Source organism: Musa acuminata, chromosome BXJ3-5 (assembly GCF_036884655.1).
Source record: "Musa acuminata AAA Group cultivar baxijiao chromosome BXJ3-5, Cavendish_Baxijiao_AAA, whole genome shotgun sequence".
In the NCBI taxonomy this organism is placed as follows: Eukaryota; Viridiplantae; Streptophyta; class Magnoliopsida; order Zingiberales; family Musaceae; genus Musa; species Musa acuminata.
In genome coordinates this window covers 38,477,797-38,494,999 of record NC_088353.1, presented here as the reverse complement: position 1 = coordinate 38,494,999, position 17,203 = coordinate 38,477,797, and the positions used below count along the sequence as shown (strand labels likewise).

At 39.1% G+C, this 17,203-nt stretch overlaps 3 protein-coding genes across 5 annotated transcripts; all 3 read right to left on the bottom strand.

Moving 5' to 3' along the window:
* Positions 1–1,354: 1,354 nt before the first annotated feature.
* Positions 1,355–5,400, bottom strand: LOC135637730 (E3 ubiquitin-protein ligase RMA1-like). 2 transcript variants are annotated; one of them, XM_065150487.1, is made up of 3 exons: positions 5,224–5,400; positions 2,490–2,562; positions 1,355–2,337 (listed from the first exon to the last, which is right to left on the bottom strand). In XM_065150487.1, exon 3 carries the CDS (start codon positions 2,181–2,183, stop codon positions 1,476–1,478), a length of 708 nt encoding a protein of 235 aa, XP_065006559.1. In that variant the 5' UTR covers positions 2,184–2,337; positions 2,490–2,562; positions 5,224–5,400; the 3' UTR covers positions 1,355–1,475. The 2 variants fall into 2 exon arrangements, with proteins under 2 accessions (XP_065006559.1, XP_065006558.1); XM_065150486.1 differs by lacking the exon at positions 2,490–2,562.
* Positions 5,401–9,584: 4,184 nt separating this feature from the next.
* On the bottom strand, positions 9,585–10,498 carry LOC135638264 (uncharacterized). The gene is made up of 3 exons (XM_065151312.1): positions 10,360–10,498; positions 10,147–10,258; positions 9,585–9,891 (listed from the first exon to the last, which is right to left on the bottom strand). Exons 1-3 carry the CDS (start codon positions 10,362–10,364, stop codon positions 9,622–9,624), a joined length of 387 nt encoding a protein of 128 aa, XP_065007384.1. The 5' UTR covers positions 10,365–10,498; the 3' UTR covers positions 9,585–9,621.
* Positions 10,499–10,507: 9 nt separating this feature from the next.
* Positions 10,508–14,273, bottom strand: LOC135638263 (uncharacterized). Of its 2 annotated transcripts, none has more exons than XM_065151310.1 (2): positions 13,950–14,273; positions 10,508–10,965 (listed from the first exon to the last, which is right to left on the bottom strand). In XM_065151310.1, exons 1-2 carry the CDS (start codon positions 14,200–14,202, stop codon positions 10,646–10,648), a joined length of 573 nt encoding a protein of 190 aa, XP_065007382.1. In that variant the 5' UTR covers positions 14,203–14,273; the 3' UTR covers positions 10,508–10,645. The 2 variants fall into 2 exon arrangements, with proteins under 2 accessions (XP_065007382.1, XP_065007383.1); XM_065151311.1 differs by having other exon boundaries at positions 10,508–10,926.
* Between the last annotated feature and the right edge of the window lie 2,930 nt (positions 14,274–17,203).

Genomic DNA, 17,203 nt, shown 5'->3' with positions numbered 1-17,203 from the left:
CTCCGCCCGGCCAGCCCATCGACGACACACCCCTCAAGCCCGCGTGGCCAAGTCACCAGAAGACAGCAGCCATGCATCGGGCCCCCTACGTGGAAGAAACCGACGCATAGCTCCTTTCGGGGGGGGAATATGATAGGGGTAAAAATAAATAAGACATGACACACCGGATTGGACGTAGCACCACCCAACGTCAGCCACCCCTGGGCGGCACACTGCCCCAGGAGGCGAGTATTAACACCGACGAAACATGCACCCTCGCTCACCACCCCCAGACAACATCATCATCTGACCTCGCACGACTGAACGAGGCAGAGGAAAGCGTCAAACGAGGCTCACCATACCCTGCGGCAGCTCGGTCTTCCACGCAACGCCCTTGACGACGACGGACACTATCAGGTGCACGGCCCTGCCCCGGCAGGATAGCGCACCAGATAACGTCGAACTCACCTATAAATACCCTTGGGTTCCAAGCAAGCAGGGAGAAAAAAGAGGCAGGGCACGACTTCACCCAAAATTCCTCTCCTCATCACTGACTTGATCGTTGGAGGGGTCGGGCCGAGCTTCCGACCCGACCTGTGTGTAGGAACGAAGGCGAGGTGGTCTCTTCCTAGCGCTGCTGCGGAGCCGCCAACCCGATCTACCACCCCGAACGACCGATCCCGACCGCAGGGAGACCCCGAGGGACGTCGCCCGAGATCCCCGACATTCGAACCCCAGAACCGAGCCGCGTCGGCCCCGAGGCCACGGCTTAAAAAATTACTTATCGTAACAAATTATATGCGATAATTTTTCGGCAATAGAAACGTTATCTTATTGGAATAGAGTTTATTCTTTATTCAGACATCAAGCTTTAACATGCAGCATGGGTTGCTTACTAAAAAAGTAAATGCCTTCAGGAAGTACAACTTATCGATCACTTTTTATTATGAGATTATTGGATTTGATCTCTAACAAAAAAAAGTATACAGTTAACCTTTTCTTCTTTAAAGTTTTAGAAAAGTGATAAGTAAAAAGAATAGTATTGCATCGTGAGTGAATGATTATCTTTTTAAAGAACATCAGCTTTGCTTATTAAAAGTCTTTACAAAACAAATATTTGTCATGAAAGAAGCGAAGATTGACGAGACACTTTGGAAGGAGCTGACTATAAATTCTAAGGAGAATGATGCAGCGGCATAATCTAATTTTAGATTATTACAAATTAATATATTTGATTTGACTATAAATAATAATCTAAGGAGAAACATATATATTTGATTTGACTATAAATAATAGAATGATTTGATTCATTCATCATCTTGCGTGATCCTTTTAATAATAAAAATCTATCTAAATATGATTAAGTCCTCTAACATAAATATAAGCATCATCTTCTATTTTTATCCATTAGATTAATTCAAATTTAGCTTCTTGCACTCACATTGTAAATATTTTCCGCCAAGTCCCTCACCAAAATTTGACGCGCACAAGAGTTGTCAGAATAAGAGCAGGCACACAACGGCACAGCACACAAGGAAGAGCCAAATCTGATGGAGTGACCGTTTCAGCTCCATCTCCTGCCTTCTGAGCCTGCCGCTGCCGACGTCGCCGCCCATGTGGTAAGGACTCGAGTAGTAAATGCCTGGCCGCTCTTGATTCCGGAACACCCACGGGAGCACCGCCATCACCAACCCCCCCAGCAGCCCGCCGGCCGTAGAGTGGATCACCCTCGTCGCTCCCGACGTGTACTCCCACCCGTGATTAGGGTGCTGGTGGTGACGGCGAGAATACGGTCGGGTCTCCGGGTACCGTTGTTCCTCGTTCGCTCCGGGCGACGGGGGGTGGGCCGGCGGCGGGCGGCGCGGTAATTCGAGGTCCGGGCGGGGCTTCTTGGCGCCGTGGCGGCCGCCGCCGTAGAGCGGCACCAGGGCGTCATGGTGGAGGGCGGCCTTGCAGACGGGGCACTGCTGCGGGGCGGCGCCGTCCGCCTGCTGCAGCCACCTGTAGATGCATGGCCAGCAGTAGAGGTGCCCGCAGAGAGTGACGACCGGCTCCACCGCGAAGTCCAGGCATATGTTGCAGTCGAAGCACGCGCTGGCGGAGGCCTGCGCGCCCGCGTCCGTCTCGCACTTGTTCCGAGGCTCGTCACTGCAACGGCGTTCCGCCGTCGGGAGTGGCGCTTCGGCTACCCGGTGGGCGTCCATGTCGCTTCAGCCCGGTGGACACAAGATCGAACAAGTAGCCCAAACAAAACAAGCTCTCCTCTGGGCAAGACCACGGCCGAAGGCTTTTTTGTCTGGTGCACAGAAAACTAGACGAACTCCTGCTTCCTTATCTAAGCATGGGAAGAACGCAGGGCTGAAAGTAAAACACCCAAGAAAGAATCAGTTGTTTTATTATCTAGATTTATGAATAGATAAGGATGGATAGACATATCCGTATATATAAAAAATATTTGTTGTTTTTGTTTTTAATCATGACAAGTGTGCATCATGATCTTTAGGTTCAACCTTCTGAAAGGGAAGCCATTGGATGTGGTCCTCCATGATGAAGTAGGAGCCGGTTGTTAAGCATGAGCATCAGCTGCGGCACCTACCGTTCACTTAGTGAAGCCAAAGCAGGAAGGTAGGAGGTCAAACACACAAATGATATGATGGACCAAATGGCAACCCAATTGCCTATCTATCCTCTTTCATTTTTATATATTTTTCATATTTATATATATATACATAGATGGACTCATATTTCTATTAGAAGATGAACACTGCTACTTGTCTCACACACACATATCTCATGGTATCAGGTCTCGATGTCATGTTACTATGTAAACTCACCAATAACCAATCAAGATTAATAATATGAAGAGCCATACCCACCTTACTTATCACAAGCCTCATAAGAAAGTATATGGATAACAAAGCAGACGATCACAAGTCATTATCCTAGAGAGTGAGTTGTTGAGATAATTATTGTGCTTATCAAGACGTTGCAGAGGAAAAAAAAAAGGAAATGCTGCAGCGAGATGAGAAAGTGTCGCTATCAAACGGACAAAAAAAGGATGCATCAATTGACCAGAAAGCACACAATCACAAAGTCATTTATCACAGCCCCCCACACCACAGTCTTCGATACGTCATTTGTACAGACTTTATCTTCCCAAGTCTTCAGTCTCGGCAATTCAATATGAACGGAGCTTTATTGATTTTAGCTGGAAGGTCCTAACGCATTACACCTAAAAGATCTAATGAACTCTTCTTCTTCTTCTTCTTTTGGTTCTAAATGTCATATTTTCATCCTATGTCCGCTGTTACTTGGTTAGCATGGCTATTTTATTGGGACATTTTAAATATACCTAAAGGTAGGGATAAGAGAGAAAGAAAAGCTTAAGAATACATACAAGTTCAGAAGGCAAAGTCAATAATAAATGACTGTAAGAAAAACAACAAACCCTTCAAGATAGTTATTCTGGAGCAAAACAGGGAGTGAGTATACATCAGCTTTTACCTATGGATTCTGGAGGCACAAGAAAAAGACAAGAGAGAGACTTCAAAACACTGTTACAAGTCCTTTACTCAGATCTGGTTCTGACTTTTCATGACTCTTTGGTCAGACATTTAATTCAACAAAAGGCACAAAACTTCAATTAAGAAAACCTAACCTTTTGTTAAGAAATTATTTATCTAATATCTACTTCTAAAAGTTACCAAGTAACCGTGAAGAAAAGCCACATAACTGCATTTACAAAAACCTACTTGTGCCATTTTCTTAATACAATATTAATCTAATATCTACTTCCAAAATTACCAAGTAACTTTGAATCATTTGCCATGGTATATGTTACGGATACAGGTATAACCCAGCAGTTCAACTCAGTAACTCAGTGAAGCTTGGAAAACAAACTCAATGAATTAAAAAGATACATATTTCAGTAAAAATCATCTTACAAGTAAAAATATTCTCAATCATAGATTTCGATTAGTTTATCATAAATTTCAGAAACTAAAGTTATCAGAAAAGACAATAACCATAAAAAGATTTTGATTGAGCTACTATGGATCTCGAAAACTATTTATGAATTCTAACGTGTCATTTATATTTGTTTTCATATAAACTAGTGAGTAACTCTACAGCTTGGGCTACAAATACAAACACAACTGTATATCCTTTTTGTCTCTGTTCCTAAAATAAAGCATCAGTCACTTGATTATGCAGTTCACAGAATAGCCTACCTAATCGGAGAGTCCTCCTCCACCTACCCAACAACAATAACAAGCCTTAGGTTTCAACCACTGACACAATCGTAAATCATTCGAGAAGTCATCGTAAATAGCATACTTATTTATAAGAACCAGATTTGACCGTCCAAACCCAAGGAAATCCAACCATCAGGCAGTCCAATGTGAACATTAAATCTAATATATTATAAGAATGAGTTGAATCAGATCCAATGGATCAGTTTTATTTCTATAAATTATTAGTGCTAACCACTTGAACAGGATTAACACGATCTTAAAAATGATTAAAAATTCGTTTTTGACAGATTTGTGATAATTATTGACTTTTGTTTTCATCATAAATTAGAAGAGGAATCGACCTAAGTTACCATCTTGTAAATTATTAAAGCCAAGCTCTTAGCAGTTATTTTTTTCATATTTATGCTACTTTATATAATAATAATAATAATATTTTTATTAACTAAGAATTGGATGAACCATTCAAAGCTAGCCCAAATAAATTAACGAATAACCTACTATTATCCAAATAAGAGTGGGTCATATTTTTAGCATCATGCCCCTAATCAAAATCGAATTGATGTTTGACCTGATTAATGCATTCATTTTTTTTATATCTTTAGCTTGTTAAATTCTACCCACAAGACAAACAAATTATGAAGAACTGGCTCATCCAAACGCATTCCACTTCGAGAACGCAGTCGATGAATCCTTCACATCAAAAAAAGATTTAAGAATCTAATTGGAGAGAAGATCACCAGAAGCAAAGAAAGAAATCGGGAACGAACCCTTCGTCTCGTCGTACGAGAACGATCAGAAATCAAAGAAGAAAAAGGGGGGGGGGGGGGGGGGGGGGGGGGGGGGGGGGGGAAAGAAGCACGCATTGCGAAAGACACGACCGGAATGGCGAACGTTCGTCATTAGGGTTGTGGATCAACAAGTCATCTGTGCTCGATCCATCCACCACGAAACAAGAGAGACGAGAAAAGAAAGATTTGTGGCAACGACGTACCGATTGGGATCCCTTCCTCCGCATTCTGGAGGCGGAGAAGGCGATGGGGGGCCGTTGGGGAAGGCGTCTCTTCTCTTTCGTTCGAATGGATTTGCTCTGAACCAGACTAACTATGAGATTGATATATTCGACGGACCGAGGCCGAGTCGTTCGTCCGCGCCGTATCCTTTCGACAGCGATGCCGTCTATATAGGAGGAGGAGGGAAATGGAGGAGAAGGGAAATCAAAATTAAGAAAAAGAACGATTTACTTGTATTTTCTTTTTATTGCATGGTGATTAAAATACTTGTCTTTTTTACCAATATTCATTTGAAATATAATTTATATTTATTCATTATCATCTAAGAATAATAGCAAAACAGACAAACAAAAAAGTCCTATTTTTTAATTAAATTGAGAGTATTTAAATTTTATTTGGCCACCAATAGTTGTTCCACAACTCGTGTCTTCTTTTGTTGCGTCGTCGACGTGCACAATATTAATCTGTGGGCGGTATGTATGAACGCATGATTCAGCGATGAGCGGCGGCTCTCAGGGGGGTTGGTTGGACGGTGTGTGTCACACTGAATGAATTGATTGGACGTCACCGAGCCTGATTTATGAGTCCCAAGTAGCCGAGTGTTGATGTTACGTCGCTCCAACCATCGCCTTTCTTATTGACTGAAACGACGTTGCGATCTCCGTCACCTTCTCAGCGATGGCCATTCACAACGTCCCTTTCCCACTATTTTCGCTGACATTTAATCCAAGCTTTTGCAGGGCGAAGCCGCACTGCCGTCGGAGGAAAGCAATCCTTCTTCTACCCAATGGGCGGACCCACCGTCGGGAGGGCTTTTCTCTTCTCTCCTATCCCGCTCGCACCTGCAGCGGATGGGGCCATGTGAGGCGTCGACCGGCCACCTCCTCGGGAGACGCGAACGCCAGTAGCAACTCATCGAAGTCTGCAGTGCTGGCCACCCACCGGATGCTGAGAGTACGACCACCTAATCTGTGGACAGGACTAATCCCTGCTTTGCTCATCCTCCCATTAAGAATCGAAAACCACGGCGGGTCAAACAAGATAATTAAGTCTCCCTCGTCAGATAGCCGCCTTAAATGAAAATAGAAAACGGTGCAGACTACTAAACCTGATCAGATCGATATTTGTCAAGATAAAAAAACTTGAATCGGAATATTAAAAAAGAAAAGAAAAGAAAAGATAGCGAAAATGAATTGAGCGACAAAAATTTTTGTTACTTCCCTCTTAACAAATAGTTCAAGATCCGCCTTCAAATTTCCCAATAATAGTTTTGATATCTATCATTTGTCTAGAAGGTTCTTAAGTGTTTGATTAATTGATATCGATAAATTATAATGATTATTGATGGACAAAGAAATTAATTTTATCCAAAGAGATATATCATTTTAGGGATGTCAATTATACCGATGCAAACTCACACCTAAGGGGACGAGGATGGGGAAATAGATAAGGTTGGTAGATATTTTATATTATCCGTGCAAATAAGAGGCGGGGATGAATAGAACACTCCTCACCTTTTACTTATTCTCGACCTATTTATATGTAAGGTAAGATATTGAACCCAAACATTAGATGGTCAAATTTTCATTATTTAAATTAAATTAGGAGAATCTTGATTGAAATGATTATGATTCAATTAAAAACAATTTGATTCAATTGAGTCCAATAAAACATCTATTCATTCAACAATAACATCTTCTCCTCGTGACCTCATGGGTTGCATGTGCTCAATCTTTAATCGCATGAGACACCATAGTGATTGTTTGACTTTGTTTTTATTAGTTCTCTCACCATTTGCAAATGATGATTCTTCTAACGATCGGCAACTACAAACGATGAATAGTAAACAACGATGAATAGTAAACAACAACAATGATTTTTTGCTATTCTTATTTCTTTCTCCTTCTCTTTCTATCACACACTCCTTTCTCCCTCCTCCCTCTTTCCCCCTCATCTAGCCCCTCAATTTCTCTCTCTCTCCTCCTCAACACAATCGCCCTCGTCCACCCCATAGCTCTACTTAGTCGATCATTGTAGTTCTCACCTCCTTCCTTGTTTCTTTCCTCGATCCTCCCCCATCTGTCCCTTATTTCTCTCATGAATTATGATATATATATATATATATATATTATTAATTAGGTTTGATAGAAGTTTTATTTTTTTTAAAAAAAAATAAATTAATTGGAAAGATACATAGAACTTATGAGTTCCTCACACCTTATGGGGATTCCCCATCCTTGCCCTCATACTATCTAGATAGGGAATAGGGCAAGGATAGGGACAGTGGATGAGATGAGAATGGAGATAAGAGAAGCGTTACCTTTCTCACCTTGTCTCGTTGATATCCCTAGTATCATTGTTTAGATTGGTAGATTACAAATGTTATTTTGGATGATTATTATTCTGTATCTAGTCACTGAGAGATTTGATGAAATGTCTTACTTTGTTTTGAAATATTTGAACATTGGAATATTATATTTGGTAATATGTTCTTAATACTATTATTTTACAATGAGAGTAATATTAGTAACATGATTAATATTTTGTGAAAATTGAATGTCTTGTGTAAATTTTATGTGGTCATGATGTTTACTAGTATCACTTTTCTCAATTTTATGAATGTAACCCGAGTATAACTCGAGCGTAACCAAGGTATTTTCTTTAAACTAATCCAAACTTTTCTAGAACTATTGACACGTGATTCAAAGATATTTAGTATCATTTTTTTTAATTTCTTATGGTTTTAGGGTGATAAAAATTTAAATAGAATATTTTTGGGTTGAATTTATGATCGAGTGTAACTCATTGAATTTTCACTAAACCTATCCAAATTTCTCTAGAACTAGTAGCGTGAGATGATAATATCTTTAGTATCATTTTGTTTTTATGAATATATGATGACTAATTTTTAAAATATGATATTTTTTAGGTAGAATCTATGATTGAACATAACTCGTTGAATTTTCATCAGATCTATCCAAAATTTCCAAAATACTAGTGTGAGATGCTAATATGTTTAGTATTATTTTTTCTATTTTGTATGAATTTAGGATGATTAATTTTTGAAATAAGGTATTTTATATTAAATTTGTGATAGAGTATAACCAAGTATAATTCGAGTTAATTTTTATTAAATCAATCTAAACCTCTCTAGAACTATTAGTACATTATTTTAAGGTATATAATATTATTTTTCTTATTTTTTTATAAACTTAGCGTGATTAAAAATTTTTAAATAGGATATTTTTGCATTGAATCTATGAGAGTGTAACTCAAGTTAATTCCTAACAAACCAATCTAAATTTTTTTAGAACTACTAGCATTATTATAAGATATTTAGTATCACTTTTTTATATATATTTTTTTTATCAATTTATGATAATTAAAAATTTTAAATAGAGTATTAGCCCTAAGTAGTCACACTACAAATCTAGACGGTATCATCACTTATTTAAGAAATTATTTTTATTGAATATGTGAACAAGTATAACTCGAATTAATTTTCACTAAATCAATCCAAACTTTTCTAAAACTACTAGGATATGTTTCTAATTCATAAGAATTTTAAGATAATTTTATATAAAAATTAATATATTTTTTAATATATCTTGTGAAAAAGTATAACCCGAGTATAATGATTTTTTTAGATAAATTAGGATAATTTTATATAAAAATTAATATAATTTATTAGAATAACTTGAATTTTTTAGTTTTACGATATATTTAGAATACTTCTATATATAAATTAATATATATTTTTTTATATATTTTGTCAATGAATATAACTCAAGTGTAACCCGATTGTAATTTTGAGTGTACTAACTTTTCTAGATAAATTATAAGGAGGAGAAGGTGGAGGAAGAGGGGACGGAGCGAGTAGAGGTTTAGAAAAAGGTAAAGGAGGAAGAAAATGAAGAGGAGGGATAGGGGGAGGTAGGGAAAAAGAAGGCTAATGGGAGAGGGAGGAGGAGTGGGGGTAGAGTGAGGAGAGGAGATAGTGGAGGTAGAGAAGGAGATGGAGATAAAAGTGGGAGGCAAAGTGAGAGAAAACATAGGTAGAATTGGAGGTAAAATGGGAGAAGAAGATGAAGAGAGAGAAAGAGGAGGAGGTAGAGTGAAGATGGAGAAGGTGAGAGAATATTTTATAAAAAATTAAAAGATAATTTAGGGATCAATTAAATCAAATTGGATAATTAGAGTATAGTTGAACCAATTTGATTTTATTCATCTTAAAAAAATCAATTCAACTCTAAAAAACTAAAATTAAATCTAATCAAAGGATAATGATTATTTTTTTTATAATTTTAATTTGGTTAAAGTTTTTCAAAAATATCCCTGATAAAAAAAAAAAAATATGAAGGCCCATTTTTTTTATAATTTTACTGGGAGCTTTCAGTAAATAACCCTAAGCTTGTTTTCTGGATTATAAGGATTCCATGGATGGACGGAGGGAACAGGTGGAAAGATGTGAAGTCAAATAATCCTGGAATAAATAAACAAAACTCACATGCAGCGCAGTCGTGCAGGTTAAAATCCCCGTATGGCCCACAATATATCGTTCGGTGGAGAACCCCAAAGCAGCCCTCAGAAAAGGCATCACCAGCCGCACTCAATTCACAAGGACAGTATAATATATAGTCTTTATTATCCTGCACCAATAAAAATTACCCATCAGCTATACAAAAACAAAAATGATTTCGAGGCGAGAGACAGTGTTCGGATACTCGATCTAAAGAAATAGATGGGGTTAGGTTAGGTTTCCGACAGTGTTTGAACAGCTGTAAGAAAATATCACTGATAATGTGAGCCAAGGAAATACTTGATACAATCCAACCTACTTGAACAGTAGTCAAACATCCTTCAATCGAAACAGGAGGATTCAAATAGGAAATTAGGTAACGTACCTGCTTTAACTTTAGATTAGGATGAGGTTCTTGAGAAACCCGAGCCATTGCCATTCTAGCAACCATTCTGGGCATTAGCCAATTCCATTCAGCACAGCGATAGCAGAATATCCTACATAAATTTTGAAGGGGCAAACTTAGAAACTGATAGCAGATTTATGTATGCCATGACTCATTTTAAGTTACCCAACACCACCCAGTCCAGAGACGTACCTCATAGGAGCCAAAGATCTCCATGATATGTTCTTGCGTTAGGGATGAAAATTTTACATCCACATTTCATGTGGGAAGAACATTGTGCATAAGCAGCAGTTGGTTTGATTCCAAGCAACACTTTTATTCTTCAAATTCCACTTAGGAGTGTAGCAGATTGAAGGATATCCAACTAGAGCAAATCGTTCACCATGTACAGTATTATTACAAGGAGAAAATTGCCCAGACTCACATAGATGATAGCCTTTTGAAATCCAAGAGTCCAGTACCCAGAACACAAATGTGTCTATCTCACTACAAACTTCTCGATTGTCAAAACAAGGGTACCCTCTGGCACAGCCCCAATCACAGCATCTTTCTTTTCACCATTTCTGAATATCATCACAGTGGGGATGCTTCGAATACCATACTGTGTAGCTATGTCGGGGTTGATGTCTGTGTTGAGCTTGTAACACTTGAGCTTTCCTTCGTAAGCCTTCGCTAGCTTGACAATGGTTGGCTCAATCATACGACAAGGACCACACCATGGAGCCCAAAAATCTACAAGCACCGGCATCTCAGACCCCACTACAAGAGACTGCCAAGTCATCTTAGATACTTCAGGAACTGTGGTAGGGTGATAAAAGTGGTTAAACAAAGAAAAAAAGTTCAATTAAAAAGCCAAACAAACGTAATTGAGTTAAAGATATATCAAAGCCACTTAAGCTTGAATTCATCAAAAATTTCACAAATATGTTACAACCAGTGATTGCAAAAGGCGCTCGGGCGCTCGCCTAGGCGCTCGGGCGAGGCGAGGCGAGGCCCGAGCGCCTCGCTAATGTCCCAGGCGGCGCGCTTCAATTAGGCGCCGCCTGGGCGCTCGCCCGAGCCCAGGCGCTGGGCGCTTCGGGCGAGCGCCTGGGTAAACCGAACCAAAATTTTAGGTCTGGTTCGGTCCTGGTTCGGTTGTTAGTTGGTTCAATCGAACCAACTAAACCGATATAACCCCAACCCTAACCTGCTACCGCTGCCGATCGCGATCTCGTCGCTCGCTGTCGCTGCTCGCGCCTCCCGCGAGCCTTCCCGCTGCTCGTGCCTCCCGCGAGCCCTCTCGCTGCTCGCACCTCCTGCGAGCCCTCCTGCTGCTCGCGCCTCCCGCGAGCCCTCTCGCTGCTCGCGTCTCCTGCGAGCCCTCCCGCGAGCCTTCCCGCTGCTCGCGCCTCCCTCGAGCCCTCCCGCTGCTCACGCCTCCCGCGAGCCCTCCCGCTGCTCGCGCCTCCCGCGAGCCCTCTCGCCTCCTGCGAGCCCTCCCGCGAGCCTTCCCGCTGCTCGCGCCTTCCGCTCCCTTTCCCTTTCCCGCTGCCGCTGCCGCCGCTCGCAGCTGCTGCTGCTGCCGCTGCCGCCGCTCACCGCTGCCGCCGCTCGCCGCTGCTTCCTCGTTTCTCCGTCAACAGATTTATACTGTTAATGTGATTATATTTATTAATTATATTATATATTTTTATATTTTTATTTAAAATTTTAAATAATTATATTTATTAATTATATTTTATATTTTTATATTTTAGCGCCTCACTTCGCTCGGGCGAGCGCCTAGCGCCTCGGGCGTTTTTGGACCTTGGCGCCTTTTGGCGCCTAGCGCTTTTTAAATCACTGGTTACAACAAGAACTATTACAAAGTGTCCACTCCACAGCGACATGAAATAAAATCAAACTTACATGCAAAGCCTTGTGTCTTAGAAATACAGTCAATTACAGGTTGCTATTTGGCTTTTGGCACAAGCTGAACGCATCAGGCCCAATCAGATCATTGAGCCAGATTGAATAGGGTCTTTTTTTAATATTAAAAAAAGGAACGGTGGGTCAGGGTTGGAAAATCTAAACCTTGCTTCCACTTGGGTTTGATTGAATTTGGTGTAAAATCCAATCCAAGTCCAACCATAACAAATGCCAAACATAGATTAACTTAACTTTACCCCAGTTAAACTCAATGCATGAATAAAGAGTACATACAATATATATTGTTTGCAGCATCATTTTTAAACTTTTAACCACAAGTACTTGGTGATAATATGAACTAAGTAACCTGATTCAAACCGACCCAACCCGCTCCATCTTTACGACAAACTTAGTTCTAACTGAAATTAGGTTGGTCAAGGTTCAAAAATTACAATCCAAGACGACTTAAGTAGGAATTGAGGAACTTATTCTCCAAACTTTCAGGTTAGACTTTCAATCCAACAGAGTTGTGATGCCGGTAACAAAAACTAAGGATGGATACATCTAACTTCCTGATTCCAAAAATCTCATATAATTCCAAGTCTAGAATCAGGAGATGTCTTGTAAAGGTGATTACACTTTGGTTCAGGCGGTCAGTGGCTCTAGTGGAACTCAAAATACAGTTAGGCCTCGTTCACAGGCAAGAAATGTGTAAAGAACTTCACGCACTCAGCTAAAGGACGCACGTCAAGCAAAGAGGATGGACCTAGATAAATATCATTATGAACTAGTTATGAATAAGATGTTTTAAAAAAAGTGCAGTAACATAAAATGCAAGTATGAATTCTATATACCGATAATGTAAAAGTACAACATTAAAATATCATGCATCATTTGAAACTCCAACTCAAGAAGGTGCCTTTTATAGGTTCAATACTTTCCCATTGGTAGACAACCTTAGACTGGCAGATGCCAGTCCGGCAACAACCAATAGTTATCTCAAATTGTTTGTCAATACATTGAGATAATGAATTTCTTTACATTTCTACTTCTCAATATTTTCTATACGCTCCAGAGGATAATTTAGTAAAAGATAAGACAATAGTGATGGGAAGAGAAATGGAAATCGTCAGAAGCATGAAAACAAGACAGCTGATGGTTTTGCTAACAAAGGATTTTTTGAGTTTTATAATGCAATGAAATTGCTTTCTTCCTGGACAGCAGACTGCTGGTTCTTAGGCCTCAGTTCAAGGTTGAAAATTGTTACACAATGAACCATGTCTTGCACCTTAGGTCAAGGTCAGTAAAGTGTTCAAACAAAAACATTACTGTTAATGGACGATTCCATTGGATCAGCTTGCGTTAAAAAGTCTTTCGTTTTCTCCTTTACGTGAATCATAGTATTCAATTTCACTAAAGGTCAAATTTTGAATTGTCGTCATTTAGAAATGCTGCTTTAATAAAGAATAATAATTTCTATAATATCTAAATTCACAAAATCAAGTTGCCAAGAGGACTCTTCTTATAGATGAGAAATTGACTTAGATGCTCAGAGAGGGATAGAGATGATGCCCAGGCATATGAATAGAGCGAGTTGCCACCATGAAGACCATTATAGTGGTAAGATGGAATTTCGAAAAACTTTGGTTTCATGATGCTGCAACAGAGAGCATAATATCTCTCTAAAAACAAAGCAAAAGAAGTGCTTCATTATCATAGTTTCAACTTTTCCTAACCAGACAAACCAGCGATTAATGCCAGAAAACCACATTCCTTCTCCAAAAGTTGCTCACAACCACAGACAATCACTCCAATTTAACCACTACACCGAGGGACACTACAAACATTAATTGTTCAAGGCAACAGAACTTAGGGAGGTAAGAAAACCATACGCTGGATGGTCGCCTCCGAGGCCTCACAAACCACGGCGCCGCGGCGGACCGCCATCAAGCTGCCGGCCAGCCGCTTCGCGGGCGAAATCGGGCGAACACGCGAGGACATCCTCAGGCCATTGAAGCCAGGGAGAAGCCTCGTGTCGCAACGACCGCGGGGAGAGGAAGCCTGGGACACGGCTGCCGCCCTCGGCGCTGAGGCTGACGGGGCCAGGCGGGAAATCGCCATCGATTCGACCACGGTGGCAGCCATGCGAGCAGGAGGATGAGAGCGAAATGGGACAGGGTAGGGTTTCAGAGAGCGATTGATTTGGGGGGAGGGCGGACGCGTGTCAGCTAATTAAACCATGTGGTGAGAGTGTCCTGCAAATTATATTGGGCCGAGAACAGGCCCAATTCACGTTACATTGGGCTTCGATAAGGCTCAATTAGTCGCCATATAAGACTGCATCTTCGCAAGTAGTTGCATAATTACATCATATCTGATGTTCATATAAAAAAATTACGATATATTTCCGGATGATATGAAGTTGATCCATCAAAACCATCATAATGTTCAGCAGAGATGGTATGAACTTTTGAATGCCGGTGTTGTGAAGTTGCATTACAAGAAAAAGAAAGTGAAAATTAAATGAAATATGCTTTATATGCAAATTTGTCAAAAAAAAAAAAAAAGATTAGTACAAAACATTTTGGTCAATGTTGTGGCAAATTTTTTTTCTTATTTTTCTCGTCCGGTAGATCTTAATCACAAAGATGAAACTTAGTTCAAGATGTAAAACGGAATTATTGACACCAAATTGAAATATTTTATCTCACAAACAATTACGTGCATACATACATACATACATACATACATATATATATATATATATATATATATATATATATATATATATATATATATATATATATATTCTTTGAATAAAAAATTAGAGTAATCAGCTAATCTTATTTCTACTTGATTTTTATTATGTTGAGATGCTTGTACTTAATGATTATTACCTCAGTTAATACCAAATTCAGATGCGCCATCAGATATTATGCATTCTTTTTCTTAGAAATTAGGGAGAAAGATCTTTGAATGAGCAATGAGATTTAATTTTTATTCAAAGGCTATATAGTTTGATATGCTATCAAAATTTTCTTTTATTAGACGATGTTTTGAATCCTTAATTTTTAATAAATGTGTTTAATATGTTCTTACCAGAGTTATGTTTTAGGTGTAAAATTTATTGAATAACCAATGTCTTGGGTATAAAAAAAAAATATTTTGATACTATAAATCTTCATCAACGTTCTTATGGGTATGCCCATAGGGAGAGAAAATAGTGAAAAAAATTATGCAATTATTGAATGAGAATAGACTATTCTCTTATTTAATCTTTTTCTTTGTCTTTCATTTTTAATTTGTAGGGTTCGATCGATTTGACTAGAGACAATTAGCTTTTTTGATCAAAGTGGTCATCGGTCCGATCGATCAAATTGATCATAGGGACCTTAAAATTAGGGTTTATGTCATGGTTCCAAACACTAGAAACTAGTTCTAAGTGTGAGAAAACCAGTCATGGGTTTTTCTTTCTTGCACATCATAATAACCCTTGATTGCACAAGTACATACAAGTCTAGGAGACTGATAACTAGGCTTAGATTAGCTCCACCATCAAGCACTAAATTGCATTTCGCGTCACCTTCAAATGACTTCCAAATTGTGTGAGAAAGTTAAAAGGAGGCATGAGAAGCTTTATTTAATAATGACTAGCTCATGACACAATTGGAATTGGCATTTGGATCCCACATCTAAAGAAGCACTTGATTCATCATACTTTGAAGCTCCTCCACCAACCGTTGCAAACCCTGGCCACAATGCATAGGTAGATATTTGAGATGATGATCAAAGAGAAAGGATGGCTTTGTTTCTCCTTTGTCGAGGGGGTGACGTACTTTCGATGGATTCAATGGTGTGCATCTACTTGGCACCTCAATGGTCATTCAACTTGTGCCAAAAGAAGTTTGCTCATTTGATTGATGCATGCTTTGTCGATCAAATTGGTCAATTCAGTTTTAATTTAAAAAATCATAAAAATACTGTTTTTGTGACTCCAAACAATAGAAACTAATTCCAAGTGTAGAAAACTCTACTAATACTTGTAGAAGTCCGACTGACATCCCTTAAAATCTCTTCATAGTTGAGTTGGATATTCTAATGTCCTATGCATAGTTGAGTTGAATATTCGAATGTCCTATGCCTAGTCAATAATAGTTGAAGTGAATCACTCCCATAATTCATCCTCTCTTCGGAAGAGCACGTCAGACCTCAGTTTTATACGGCACCTCTAATGGTGATTGTGTATGTACAATTCTAGAAGATTGATGATGACTTAGTCCAAAAATGTATCTATCCTACGTGAGATGGGACGGAAAGAACAACTTTAGAATGATTGACCACATCTTCAAGAGCTGAATTGTCTTCTGCTTCACCCACGATGACGATGACTAGTTGTGTGAGAAAGCTTAAAGGAGGCATGGGAAGCTTTACGTAATAATGAACGAGACATTCCATCTTTGTTTACCGCTGAAAGCTCATGACACACACACACACACACACGCACAATTGGATGCCAGCACTGGTAGATACTTAACAGGTGAGGCATGCAAACTTTTAGCTTAACATATGACGATCAAAGAAAAGGATGGGGGTGCTCTCCTTCCAGGGGGTGATGTCCTCCTCAAATGTTAGAGTGATGTGCATCTACTTGGCACCTCAATGGTGATATATGATAACCAAGTTTACTCATGATCATGTTATTGAGCTCATTTATATACGGATTGGACTCTCTTTTGGAGTCTTACAATTCAAATCTTGGTGTAATTGCTCAGCCTTAACCTTGGTCTAAAATGGACAATTTGAGTTCTAGAATCAATGATTTCAATTTTATTGAATTTGTGACCATGTATTTTCAAATTTTAATGTTTATTTTTTTAATTTTTGAAATAATATCTTCAATTAATCGTTTATTAAGTTATTGAAAGGGACAAATTCATCATTTGGATAGGCATTTGATTTTTAATCGTCAGTTCCCATTCTGATTCTAGATTCTAAGAATTGAAATTGACCACAAATTGATTTAGGTTTGATATTAAACTATTGATCTGATTTGATATTAGAAATAGATATTTCTTGACCGCTGCTATCAAGTTGCAATAATGGCTATAATTTTTAGTGTGATCCTAAGAACTTGAAGCATGGAGAG